The sequence below is a fragment of the Rattus norvegicus genome, chromosome 6, assembly GCF_036323735.1.
Source record: "Rattus norvegicus strain BN/NHsdMcwi chromosome 6, GRCr8, whole genome shotgun sequence".
Lineage (NCBI taxonomy): Eukaryota > Metazoa > Chordata > Mammalia > Rodentia > Muridae > Rattus > Rattus norvegicus.
The window spans coordinates 47365009-47378864 of NC_086024.1; the positions used below are offsets into that span (position 1 = coordinate 47365009).

The window sequence follows — 13856 nt, forward strand, 5'->3', positions numbered from 1 at the left end:
AGTTCTTGATGCTTTCTGATCATGCCTCATAAAGGGTGCTTTTGAACAGTTTCTGGGCTGAAGATGTCAAAGATACAAGTTGATTTGGGGTTATGGTTAAAAGTGCAGATCTAAAAGCTTGGTGGGTCCATGGGGTTTTTGTTTGGTTAGGTTTGGTTTTGGGTTTTGGTTTTTTCTTTTAACTTAATTTAGTTAATTTATTTTTTACACCCCAGATTTTATTCCCCTCCTGGTCCACCCTCTGACTGCTCCATATCCCATATCTCCTCCCTTCCCCATGTGCCCCCAACTCCCAAGGATGTCCCCATCCTACCCTCTTTCCTCACTAGACCCTGGAGCCTCCAGTCTCTTGAGGTTAGGTGCATTTTTTCTGACTGAACCCAGACTCAGGAGTCCTCTGCTGTATATGTATTAGGGGCCTAATCGCAGCTGGTGTATGCTGCCTGGTTGGTGATCCAGTGTCTGAGAGATCTTGGGGGTCCAGGTTAATTGAGACAGCTGGTCCTCCTACAGGGTTGTCCTCCTTCTCAGCTTCCTCCAGCTTTCCCCTAATTCAACCATAAGGGTCAGCAGCTTCTGTCCATTGGTTGGGTGTAAATATCTGCATCTGAATCTTTCAGCTGCTTGTTGGGTCTTTCGGAGGGCAGTTATGATAGGTCCCTTTTTGTGATTACCCCATAGCCTGAGTAATAATAGTGTTAGGCCTTGAGGACTCCCCTTGATCTGGATCCCACTTTGGACCTGTCACTGAACCTGCTTTTCCTCAGGTCTTCCCCATTTTTATCCCAGCAGTTCTTTCAGACAGGAACAATTATGGGTCAGACTTTTGACTGTGGGATATCATCCCGCACTTTCTTCTGGAGATGGGCTGGTTTTTGGTTTTTCAAGATAGGGTTTCTCCATGATACCTGACTGTCTTGAAACTTGCTCTGTAGATCAGGCTGGAGTCAGAGATCCGCCTTTCTCTGCCTCTGAGTGCTGGGTTTAAAGGTTGGCTTTTTCTGCCTCCTGATAGCTTTGTTACTTTGACCCTGTTTTGGAGCCTCACTTTCTTGTGTGAAAATGTGGTGTTGTGACTTGTGCTTGCTTACTCTGTGATAAAGACTGCAGGCCTAACTGAGTGTGTGGAGTTGTCTGAGCTGCACTCCACCTTGCTGTCTGCCTCCTTTAGACCGTTAAGCCTTCCATCACACCAGAAGTCTGGGAAGCAGTGCATGCGCAATGAGAATTAGGGCCTGTGTGACTGTGGCGGAAGGGTTATCTAGATTATAAAGTTAAATAAAGTTGACCAAAACACATTTCATGCAAAAAAAATGACTATTCAGGACAAGTAAGATGAAGGAAATAGGTTTTTACCTAGGCCTGATTGATATAAATATTTACCTAAGAATCACCAAAATATAACTTAGTTTCAAGCTGCTTTCTTCTAGTACATGTCTGAAGTAATGTTGAATTCATTACCTGTTTTAATAGTACGGAACAACCCCCTTGGTATGGGCTGCCCGAAAGGGTCATTTGGAATGTGTGAAGCACTTGTTGGCCATGGGAGCTGATGTTGATCAAGAAGGAGCCGTAAGTACCTCTGCCTTAGCCATTCTAGAGAGTGATGGTTGTGCTTTAAGGGAGTATTTAAGCTAGCACAAACCTAGAGAAACTCCCTGCAGTTCTTAAGTGATTTCTCTTATAATTTAAATCTTAAATGATTCCTTTTTGAGATAGACTTCACTGTGTGTGTCCAGGCTTTCAATGAGCTCATGAACTTCTTGCCTTTGCTTCCCAAGTGCTGATATTTCTTAAATGTTACTAACTTTGAAAATAATAATGTGGAGGCTGGAGAGGTGGCTCAGTGGTTAAGAGCACTGTCTGCTCTGCCAGAGGTCCTGAGTTCAATCCCCAGCAACCACATGGTGGCTCACAACCATCTGTAGTGGCATCTGGGTTCTTCTGGTGTGTCTGAAGACATGGACAGTATATTCATATACATAAAATAAATGAATAAATTAAAAAAGAAAATAATAATGCTATTCTATAAAAACCATAATGAATACCTGTCTTTGAGAATCTGTTGTTAATTAATATACATAAATTTTGAGAAACTAAAACCTTCTAGAATAATTTTTAGTAATTTATAAAATAAAAAATTCTTGGGGTTGGGGATTTAGCTCAGTGGTAGAGCGCTTACCTAGCAAGCACAAGGCCCTGGGTTCAGTCCTCAGCTCCGAAAAAAAAAAAGACAAAAAATTCTTTATATCAAGCAGTTTCCCACCCCACCTTTTAATTTAAAAAAAATTTTTTTTGAGATAGGGTCCCACTGTGTAGTTCTGGTCTTGTATTAGAGCAAGCAGACCTTGAACTCACAGGGATCTTCCTTTTTTGCCTCCTTAGTGCTAGGACAAATGGTATATGTCACTGTGCCAAGCTGAGTTTTAATTGTAATTGTAGGCAAACATCATGCTCCATTAAGAAAACATGTTTTGGGCTGGAGAGATGGCTCAGTGGTTAAGAGCACTGACTGCTCTTCCAGAGGTCCTGAGTTCAATTCCCAGCAACCACGTGGTAGCTCACAATCATCTGTAATGGGATCTGATGCCCTCTTCCGGTGTGTCTGAAGACAGCTACAGTGTATGCATATAAATACAAATTAATAAAAAAAAATTTAAATGCCTTTTCCTTAACGATGTAAAATGCCTTTTCCTTAACAATGTAAAGTGATATTAGACTTGGTAGGGTCTATGAATTATTTTTTCCCTCTCATTAAACAGAGGAAATTAGAAGTGAACTTTTAAGAAGGTTAAAGAATGGGGTCGAATCTAACTGACTACCAGTTATTAGTTCATTATTGACCACCAGCTGTGTACCTTATCCTTGCCAAGAGTGCTGGAGAGCCGTGGGGAGTCTCACAACAGCTTTTTCTTAAAGGTCCCAGGAACATTTCAGGAGCCAATGTTTGTGTGCAGCAAGCAGTTTTAAAGTACTGAGGGCTATTACTAGTATTTTTAAATTAGGTTAGACAGCACGTGAGGGAGTCTGAGAGGAGATCCCACCAAATCTCAGGACATCTGGAGCCCAGTTAAACTGTAGTTCATACCTGCCGTCCTAGATCAGTGGCATCCCGTGTTTCTCTCGTCCATGCTGGGAGAAGTGGCTTGTCCAGTCCCTGTTCTGGCTGCTGGAATCCAGTGAGGTCCTAGGGCCACTGACCTCTCCTGAGCTGTCGAGTAGATGAGGGCTGGTTATGGTGATGGCTCGGTGGTGAGGAATGCTTTAATATGTCAGGAAGGTGTCCAGTGTTTTAAAGGACTGTTAGACATCATTTATTAACCCTTCATTGAGATATGCTCTAATTCTTAATTCACTGTTTGTAGCTTTTTTCCTAAATGTTTTATATAAAAAACCTCTTAGTTTTAGTTTGATCTGTCTTACTTTGGGTTACTTAAACTAGAAAGTGTTGAATGTTAAGTGTGCCTTTCAATTTTGTTACATGAGTGAGAGGGCTTTGTTCCCTGCATGTAGCTTCAGTGCAGGTTATCGCTGAGAGAACTGAACTCCGGTAGTCCATACATTACGTAACAGAAGTGTGTATCTTTGAAAACTGAAAATACCGATGGCTTGGGGCTCAGCGGATAAAGCACTTGCTGCCATGCATGGTGACCTGAGTTCTGTCCTTGGGATTTATGTGCTGCAAAGAGAAAATGAACGCGTAAGACTGATCTGACCTCCACATGTCCACATGTGCATATGCCTAAATGAATGCACAAGAAAAAAGTGTAAAAATCAATTTTTTAAACACCTGAACATATACCTCCAGCCACTTTTGGCATATGTCTGTTATGTATATTAGCATTTTGTCAGAAATAATATAAAAATTAAATATGTTTGTTTATTTATATTACACATTTGTATATTAAAGGGGGCACATGCATGCCACTGCACACATGTGGCATTCAGAGGACACCTGTGGGAGTTGGTTCTCTCCTTCACCACTTGGGTCCTAAGGATCAAATGGAGGCCATCAGGCTTGGCAGCAAGTGTCTTTACAATTGAGTCTCCTTGCTGGTCCTATCAGAAATATCAGAAATGACCCCTAGTGACTAGAGGAGCAGTACAGTGGGAGAACCCTTACCTAGTGTGCTCAAGGCCCTGGACTACAAACTGGCACTGCCAATTGTTAAAATGTGATTTATATTTTAAAACTTATACATATGTGCCTGTGTTTGCCTGCGGATGTATGCACGTGAGTGGTGGGAGTGTCTGCAGGGGCTGGAATATGGTGTTGGGCTCTCTGGAGCTGGAGTCACCCATCGTCAGTGCAGGGAATCAAACTCCAGTCCTTTGCAAGAGCAGCAAAACCTTTTAACCACTGAGTCATCTCTCTAGCATCTGCAAATAGTTCCCCTGTTTGAAAATAGTTTTCTGATTATGGCATGCATGATATGTTCCCTAGAGCTCACTTGTTTCTTTGTTTCTCTTTCTAAGAATTCGATGACTGCACTTATCGTGGCAGTGAAAGGAGGCTACACACAGTCCGTGAAAGAGATTTTGAAAAGGAATCCAAATGTGAACCTAACTGACAAGGATGGAAACACAGCTCTGATGATCGCATCGAAGGAGGGACATATTGAGATTGTGCAGGACCTGCTGGACGCCGGAACATACGTGAACATACCTGACAGGGTAGGGGCCTCCTTCAGGTTTGTCAGTGGTGGTGAACTAGACAGAAGATTAGCTAGTGGCTCCTTATCATCACGACTCCACACATGACGTGAACTTGTTTGAAGAGAAGTTTTATTCCTACCTTTGAAACTAATAAATTAAAATTTCCAATCTTGTTAAAGAATGTCCTTATTTATTTTTGTCAGCTAGTTTTGTTACTGGACATGTCCCACACATGGCTAGTTTGTAACTCTTTTTTTTTTTTTATTAATTTATTATGTATAAGTACACTGTAACTATCTTCAGACACACCAGAAGAGGGCATCAGATCCCATTACAGATGGTTGTGAGCCACCATGTGGTTGCTGGGATTCAGGACCTCTGGAAGAGCAGTCAGTGCTTTTAACTGCTGAGCCGTCTCTCCAGCCTCCTAGTTTGTGACTCTTTGATGAATATCCGTGTAGGTGTTTTTCAGAGCTGATGTTATTCATTAGTACTTAGATCGTACCTTTCTGCTTAAGGTTTTTTTTCTCTTGCCTGACTTCTTCTCTGAGGTTTCACATATGTGTTCAGAACTCTCCACTCAGATGTATATGAGTGAGCTTTTAAAACCGTTCAGCAAGATGAAATGGAATGGGGTGGTTTTTGTCTTTTCACTACTGCAGACCATTTTCTCTGTCTCAGCACATGGGCCCACCACCCACCCTGGTGCTTTCTCTTTTCTTTCCCTACCTCATGCAGTTCTGTTGACTCGATGTAAAACTTGTCCTTTTTCTGGCTTCATCACCACCATTGCTTCCCTGACCAAGCCACCCTCTCCTGTTATTGAAAGAGATCAGATCATAACAGATTCTCTGTTGCCTCTGCTGCTAAATGCACACACGCCTTTGTGGAAGCCACCCAAGGCTCTCCCTTGTGCTTTGGATATGTATCTATCTGAAGTTTACAGACCCTGCATGTCAGTGTCCTTACTTGAGTCCTTGTCCTCCCCGCTTTAGAAGGTTGTAGCCCTCTTAAGTCCCCTCTCTTTCTTTGCACATGATCTTGTCCTGCTGTGAGGTATGGCTAGGTGCCCCAGCTGTGCTTTCAATCTAGAATGCTGCCTATACATGGTGGCTTCTGTTTGTCATTCTGCCTTTACTTACGCCTACCTAGTTGGAAAGGTCATCTTAGCTCTGCAGTCCAGAGGCCTACTTAGTTACTTTTGATCAGTTATGCTATTCTATTTGCATAGTGCTCGTTTGGGTTTATTCATTTTAATCATGTGTCGTCTTCTATTAGACTGTAAATTCGCCTACAGCTGGAACCTTTTCTTCTTGTTTTCCAGCACCTAGAATGGTGCTTGGCACACTGTGACAGGAATGGTTTACTTGCCAGTGTACTGGTCCTCATCCGCTTTGATGCCTACATTCTTAACTATGACAAGTCTGCCTTTATGTCTGCCGTTTGGGGTGCACTAAACTACTACACCAAGATGCTAGACTTAGGTGACTTGCAGAGTGTTGGGGTCCTCAGAATGGAAGCAGGCAACAGCTTGCAGGCTCCCTTAGCACAGAAGTCTACAGCTGACCTGCCGTTTAGCAATAAAATGACAAGGTACCCGAGCCCATGGCAAAATTAGTATTTGAAGTAGTGGGAAGCTGTGATTCAAAATGGCTGTTGCCGGATGAATGTCATCTGAGAAGCTGTGCTTGTGAGGTATTAACTTGGTACAGTTCCTGTACAGGAGAATAAAGTAGCTGTATGTCCTTTGCCTATGGCTGCCACTGGCTGTATCCATAGACACTGGCCTGGGAGCCAGGCCTGCTTCCTTCAGAGCCATGAGAGCAACTTAGAGCCTGTTGCTTTTATCATGTGGCAGTCTTTGAACATCCAAACTGTCAGTGTCTGTGATTTCAGTGTATGTGGGACTAGTCTTCAAAGAGACTAGATTCCACCTGAGTAACTTATCTTTTTAAGTTTCCATCATAGGATTTCATGAGCCCTTATTCTAAGGACTCATGTCCTTTGTGTCTTACTCAGAAGGTTACTAATATTAGATAGTATCAGTTAGTGACAGTCTTTTTTTTTTTTTTAAAGATTTATTTATTTATTATATATAAGTACACTGTAGCTGTCTTCAGACACCAGAAGAGGGCATCAGATCTCTTTACAGATGGTTGTGAGCCACCATGTGGTTGCTGGGAATTGAACTCAGGACCTCTGGAAGAGCAGTCCGTGCTCTTAACCGCTGAGCCATCTCTCCAGCCCGTGACAGTCTTTTTTAGAGAGATTTTTTTTTTTATCTTTATTAACTTGAGTATTTCTTATTTACATTTCGGTTGTTATTCCCCTTCCCGGTTTCTGGGCCAACATCCCCCTAGCCCCCCCCCCTTCTATGTGGGCTTCCCCTCCCCATCCTCCCCCCATTACCACCCTCCCCCCAACAATCACATTCACTGGGGGTTCAGTCTTAGCAGGACCAAGGGCTTCCCCTTCCACTGGTGCTCTTACTAGGCTATTCATTGCTACCTATGAGGTCAGAGTCCAGGGTCAGTCCATGTATAGTCTTTAGGTAGTGGCTTAGTCCCTGGAAGCTCTGGTTGCTTGGCATTGTTGTACATATGGGGTCTCGAGCCCCTTCTAGCTCTTCCAGTCCTTTCTCTGATTCCTTCAACAGAGGTCCTATTCTCAGTTCAGTGGTTTGCTGCTGGCATTTGCCTCTGTATTTGCTGTATTCTGGGTGTTCTCTCAGGAGAGATCTACATCCAGTTCCTGTCAGCCTGCACTTCTTTGCTTCATCCATCTTATCTAGTTTGGTGGCTGTATATGTATGGGCCACATGTGGGGCAGGCTCTGAATGGGTGTTTCCTTCTGCCTCTGTTCTAAACTTTGCCTCCCTATTCCCTGCCAAGGGTATTCTGGTTCCCCTTTTAAAGAAGGAGTGAAACATTCGCATTTTGGTCATCCTTCTTGAGTTTCATGTGTTCTGTGCATCTAGGGTAATTCAAGCATTTGGGCTAATAGCCACTTATCAATGAGTGCATACCATGTGTGTTTTTCTGTGATTGGGTTACCTCGCACAGGATGATATTTTCCAGTTCCATCCATTTGCCTATGAATTTCATAAAGTCATTGTTTTTGATAGCTGAGTAATATTCCATTGTGTAGATGTACCATATTTTCTGTATCCATTCCTCTGTTGAAGGGCATCTGGGTTCTTTCCAGCTTCTGGCTATTATAAATAAGGCTGCTATGAACATAGTGGAGCATGTGTCTTTGTTATATGTTGGGGCATCTTTTGGGTATATGCCCAAGAGAGGTATAGCTGGGTCCTCAGGTAGTTCAATGTCCAATTTTCTGAGGAACCTCCAGATTGATTTCCAGAATGGTTGTACCAGTCTGCAATCCCACCAACAATGGAGGAGTGTTCCTTTTTCTCCACATCCTCGCCAGCATCTGCTGTCACCTGAGTTTTTGATCTTAGCCATTCTCACTGGTGTGAGGTGAAATCTCAGGGTTGTTTTGATTTGCATTTCCCTTATGACTAAAGATGTTGAACATTACTTTAGGTGTTTCTCAGCCATTTGGCATTCCTCAGTTGTGAATTCTTTGCTTATCTCTGAACCCCATTTTTTAATAGGGTTATTTGTCTCCCTGCGGTCTAAGTTCTTGAGTTCTTTGTATATTTTGGATATAAGCCCTCTATCTGTTGTAGGATTGGTAAAGATCTTTTCCCAATCTGTTGGTTGCCGTTTTGTCCTAACCACAGTGTCCTTTGCCTTACAGAAGCTTTGCAGTTTTATGAGATCCCATTTGTCGATTCTTGATCTTAGAGCATAAGCCATTAGTGTTTTGTTCAGGAAATTTTCTCCAGTGCCCATGTGTTCAAGATGCTTCCCCACTTTTTCTTCTATTAGTTTGAGTGTATCTGGTTTGGTGTGGAGGTCCTTGATCCACTTGGACTTAAGCTTTGTACAGGGTGATAAGCATTTCAGAGAGATTTTTAAGAACAAATCTAGTGCATTGATAAATGAGTAACCTTAATTTCAGAACTGTGTTCTTTGTTTAGTAACTGACCTTGTTTTTTGTCCTTTTAGAGTGGGGATACTGTATTGATCGGCGCTGTGAGAGGTGGTCATGTTGAAATTGTTCGAGCACTTCTCCAAAAATATGCTGATATAGACATTAGAGGGCAGGTATGTATGCTCAGATTGTGGTGACAATGAATGCTTGTGTCAAGTAGTCAGGACGTTGCTCCTCTACTTTCTGTGGAGATAAAAAATGTATGGCCTAATTCATTGGCTGTGTGTTGTTGTTATGTTTTATCGGCACTAGTCTAAAGTTCCAGAATTAATGTCCACTTAACTCAGATACAAGTCAAAAAGTTCCACACCATTCTAGGCTGTGTAGTGAAACCTGTCTCAAAAATGAAACAAGGGCTGGAGGTAGTTAACTGGTTAAGGGTGCTTGCTGTCTTGGAGAGGACACCCATGCTGGAGGCTCCCAGATCGCCTTAACTCCAGCTCCAAGGGATCTGACCTTCATTTCTGGTCTCTGAGCTTCTGCACATGATGAGCTTTGGCCCATTGACTGCGCCGGGTGGCTTGTGCACCTCATAGGCTGATGCCAATAAACCCTTAGAGAAGTGTTGACACAGGAAACCCCGTGTGCCAGCTACAGGAGTCGGTCCTCAGTTAAAGCCGTCTTTTCACTAATGGATGTTTGCTAGATCACCTGTTTCAGACTACTGATCAGTCTGTGTCTGTCAGTCTTGTGCATCTGTTTTTAATCAGTTTTTAATTGATGTTCTGAAGCTCTGCTCTCTAGGTCTGTGTGAACCAAAGGTATGACTTTTGAGCCAGGTAGGTTACCGAAGGAGCTGTTGAAGACAGTATAGGGTGCAGGGTAAATATAGGTGAACAGAATTAACGAAAAGAATGCCTGTGTCTGTCAGAAACACATTCTTACTGTCTTCACTGGGCCAGCACATTTAATAATGACTTGTCCATAGCAGAGTTCAGGTATTGGTGACTTGTAACCTGTTTTCTCTCCCTGAAGTCTGACTGCATGGCAAACACAGTATATTTTAGGGCTGTGGATGTGGCATAGTGATCTAGTTCTCGCTTAGAGTGTATGAGGCCCTGGCCTCCGCCAGGCACCACAGAAACAAAAGACCACTTACCAACTTTGTGGTTTGCTCCTTTTCTACTTAAGTAATACTAAGTTTTTCTAGGACGCTTTCATAAAGAGTTCCTTAAAAGCAAATCCTCGATACCATGTAGATTGATATTACCTCCCACCAATATAAGTATTCATATTTGACATTCATAAACAGCAAGTTTTAGTACTGCATCTCACATGATTTCCTTTCCTTACACAGGACAATAAGACCGCGCTGTATTGGGCCGTTGAAAAGGGAAATGCGACAATGGTGAGGGATATCCTGCAGTGCAATCCGGACACGGAAATATGCACGAAGGTACAGCGCACGTTTTGTTCTGTTAGCTGGATGATCCCAGCGCTGTGGTGCTGATGTCCTGGGCCACTGGCAGCTGTTCACAAACCTTGAAGAGGTTGCCTCCCTGTGTTCCTTATGTTCTGTTGGGAATGCAGAACTCACTTGCTTTAGACAACCTCCCTGTTTGGTACCCCATATCAGGCATTTTAGCTTTACTCTAATCATGTGAAACTGTACAAGACTTTGGTAGTTAGCTGTGTGCGAAAATGTCCTATACGAAGTATATTTGTAATTCCTATAAGAAGATTAAAGTGCCTTAGTAATATATAACTATTTCCATACAGTTCACTGTTGGGAAAGGAAAGGCATCCGCTTGCCAGTTTGCAGATTATGTTTTCTTTAGAATCTTTCAAATGTGGACTCACTGAAGGAAAGGAAAGCTCTGACCTTAATCCTTGTCTGTGCTCACAGGATGGTGAGACACCACTGATAAAAGCCACCAAGATGAGAAATATTGAAGTGGTGGAGCTGCTGCTGGATAAGGGGGCTAAGGTGTCTGCTGTGGACAAGGTAAGAGCAGGGCTGTGCATGGCACCTGTGGTGAGGTGCTGGTAGGCCGACAGGCACATCTGGAGGAGCACAGAGTACCGTGGTGAGAAGCTGGTGCACTGACCTGCACATCTGGTGGAAGTACTGGAGGTCTATTTTTATTGTGTGTGAGGGATGAGCAGCTGGGATTGCACACGGGGGAGTCTCATTCTGTTTCAACATCATGTTGTGGACTGAGGAGGCTTGGTGTGTTATCTGTTTTTCTTCTGTGACTCATAACCAGCTGTTAGGGACAGTTAAGGAGTTGTCCTTGACCACCACATAAGGAGGACATCTCAGGGGTAGCCTATCCCAGGAGAAAATCATTCTCCAAGTAGATTATAGACTGGCATTGCTTGTCTCCAACAGAGGACTGAGGTCTATTTCCCAGCACCACATGGAACAGCTCACAGATGCCTGCAACTCCAGCTCCAGGAGGTCTGATGCCTTCTTCCTGTCTCCCGAGGACACACACTCACATGCACATGTCCACACAGAAACACATACATTAAAGTTAAAAAAATTTAAATTAGGAAGGACATAAAGTTAAAAGTGACTTTTTGAAATCGGAAACTTCTACTGGGTGCAGTGACACATGCCTTTAAACCCAGCACTCAGAAAGGAGTTAGAGGCAGGCTGATCTCTGTGAGTTTGAGGCCAGCCTGACCCACAGAGAGAATTTCAGACTAGCCAGAGCTACAGAGTAAGACACTGTCTCAAAACAAAGTAAAACAAAACCAAAAACAAACAAACAAACAAACAAACATCCAAACCAAAACAAGGACAAAAACAAAAAAACAAAAACAGAAAAAAAGTAAAGAAAACTTGTATGACCTGTTTCTGTTGTGGACAGCTTCCCAGAATTGCCTTCCTTTTGTACCACTGACTCATAGTTGACACTGAGCCTCCTTTTGGACTAAGAAACACACTGACATTGTCTATGTTGAAGCATCATGGAACACGTTGTAAGTGATTGTTCTGTGGTCAGTGTGTGTCAGTATGTACTTGGGGCAGATGCTCGTGTAAGCTAGTAGCTGTGCACTGAGTACATTGGTACTTGGAGTTGAGAGCATTCCCACTTGTGCTGGGGCAAGAGGAGGTTGTAAGAGTTCTTCTCTGTGATACTGGAGGTAGAACCAGGGCCTGAGCACCTGCAAAGCCAAGTGCTATTCCACTGACCCGTGGCGCTGTCCTTTAGTGTCCGAGTGACACTGATGTGAGTCTTGAATTTGGCTTTGCATAGACCATTTTCACAGAAAGAAACTGGGAAGCAAGATGCTTGTTCTTGCTCTGGGTTTATTTTCAGCATATTTGTGAGTTTGCTCATGTGTTCCAGAGACTTTGTGTGCTGAGGATATTCTGCCTTCTCTCAGGCTTGAGGGTGTGGAATGGAGTTGGGTGGTTAGGATGTGTTGGGTTTGAGGACTGCTAGGCAGTTGGAGATGAGACATCTAGGTTGGGACTTGGGTTAGTGCGGGATGTGGGAGTGGTGGTAGCGATGAACATAGAAGTGTAAAGAACATCGAAAGCGGCCAGCGTTTACCTGCAAGAGTGTGCGCTGTGTTGTTGGGTTATATTATTCTTGGTCATGAAGTTTTTTCCTGTTCTGTCATCAGCTACATAAAGTCGGAACCATTTTGTCTTCTGTCTTTGCATCTTCCAGTGAACCCAGCACATACAGTTCTTTACATTGCTGAGTTCAGCAGTTATTGAAGCACATGCACAGCACAGGAAGAGAACAGAACAGTCAGGAAGCAGAAGAGCACCTTGGATAAGGGCCTTCCGGAGAGCCTGGGAAAGACATGCAGGCCTCTTCCATTAGTGTCTCAGAGCGATCAGTGTAGATGAGAGCTGGGGACTTCATTCCTAAGTTTTCCATCAAGGGAATGTTGGTGAAGTAGTAAATGGAGTACCAGGCAGATTGGGGAGGCCCTTCACAAGTGTGAGCTTTCTTAGTGTGGAGGGTGACTACTCATGTGATGGAGGAGCCTCATCGGGAAGAGGCAGTTAATGCAGGGAGTGGAAGATGGAAAGCCTAGGAGTCCTAGTGCTCAGAGGAAAGGTATGACATCAAGGATCCATAATGGCAGGTACTTGACAAAGGCTGTATTGGGTGCTGGGGTTGATCAGGATGGATGAGCACTGCCATGAAGCCTGGTAGAAAAAAGGCGTGGACTAGAGTATGCACTGGTTGAGGAAGGCTGCTGATGTCCTTGGTCAGTGACTGTTCTGGTGGACCGAAGGGTGCGAGGAGGAGTTCAGGCCTGGGAGGTATACATGACGAAGGCTGTTGTTCTTAAGTGAGCTGCAGGGTGAGAAACTACATTCTAGAAGCTGGAGAGAGGGGCAGGAAGGAGGTATTTGTGAGAAACTCTTACAGATCTGGGGAAAGGAACTGTGAGGAACAGAGAGGCACATTTATGAGGAATGCAACCCCCAGAGTGTCTGCTTTACAGAGACACTGAAAGTGTTGCTCAGAGCTGCTTTTGAGAACGAGCGAGTGCAGCCTGGGTTGCTCTTTTACAGAAAGGGGACACTCCCCTGCACGTTGCCATCCGAGGGAGGAGCCGGAGACTGGCCGAACTTCTTTTACGGAACCCCAAAGATGGACGGTTACTCTACAGACCCAACAAAGCAGGCGAGACTCCCTACAACATTGACTGCAGCCACCAGAAAAGCATTTTAACTCAAATATTTGGAGCCAGTAAGTAATGAAATGGGTTTTCTCCTGACCAAGCCTGTACATGCACGTGTGTGTGTGTGTGTGTGTGTGTGTGTGTGTGTGCATGTGTCTTTTACTGGAGGTCCAACCCAGGGCCCTGCCAATACTAGGCAAAAACTTCATCACTGAGCAACTCAAACTTGAATTTTTAAAAGATGAATTTCCAATAAAAACATATGGAAAATAAATTGTTCAACATATCTGGCCCAAAAAAGATTTTAAAAGTTTTTATTATTTTCATTTTCTTATATTATACATGAGTGTTTTATCTACATGTATATATGTCTCTCCATTCTGCCCACCAACAAAGACTTTTTAAAAATCATGAGATTTTTAGTGAGATAATCTTACTGCTTAAGTCTGATGCCCTGAGCCTGATTTCTGAAACTCAAGTTTTCGGTGAAAGAATAGAGCTGATTCCACTGAGTTGTCCCCTGACCTACCCACATGTAC

General features: G+C 43.5%; 1 protein-coding gene across 36 annotated transcripts in view; it reads left to right on the plus strand.

Moving 5' to 3' along the window:
- Kidins220 (kinase D-interacting substrate 220) overlaps positions 1-13856 on the plus strand; it is an 88810-nt gene that overhangs the window by 18219 nt on the left and 56735 nt on the right. For all 36 annotated transcript variants that reach the window (XM_017593983.3, XM_063261411.1, XM_063261414.1 and 33 more), the window contains 6 exons: positions 1474-1572; positions 4477-4674; positions 8733-8831; positions 10016-10114; positions 10565-10663; positions 13208-13385. In XM_017593983.3, the coding sequence (XP_017449472.1) occupies positions 1474-1572; positions 4477-4674; positions 8733-8831; positions 10016-10114; positions 10565-10663; positions 13208-13385 (772 nt within the window). The remainder of the gene's footprint in view (positions 1-1473; positions 1573-4476; positions 4675-8732; positions 8832-10015; positions 10115-10564; positions 10664-13207; positions 13386-13856) is intronic.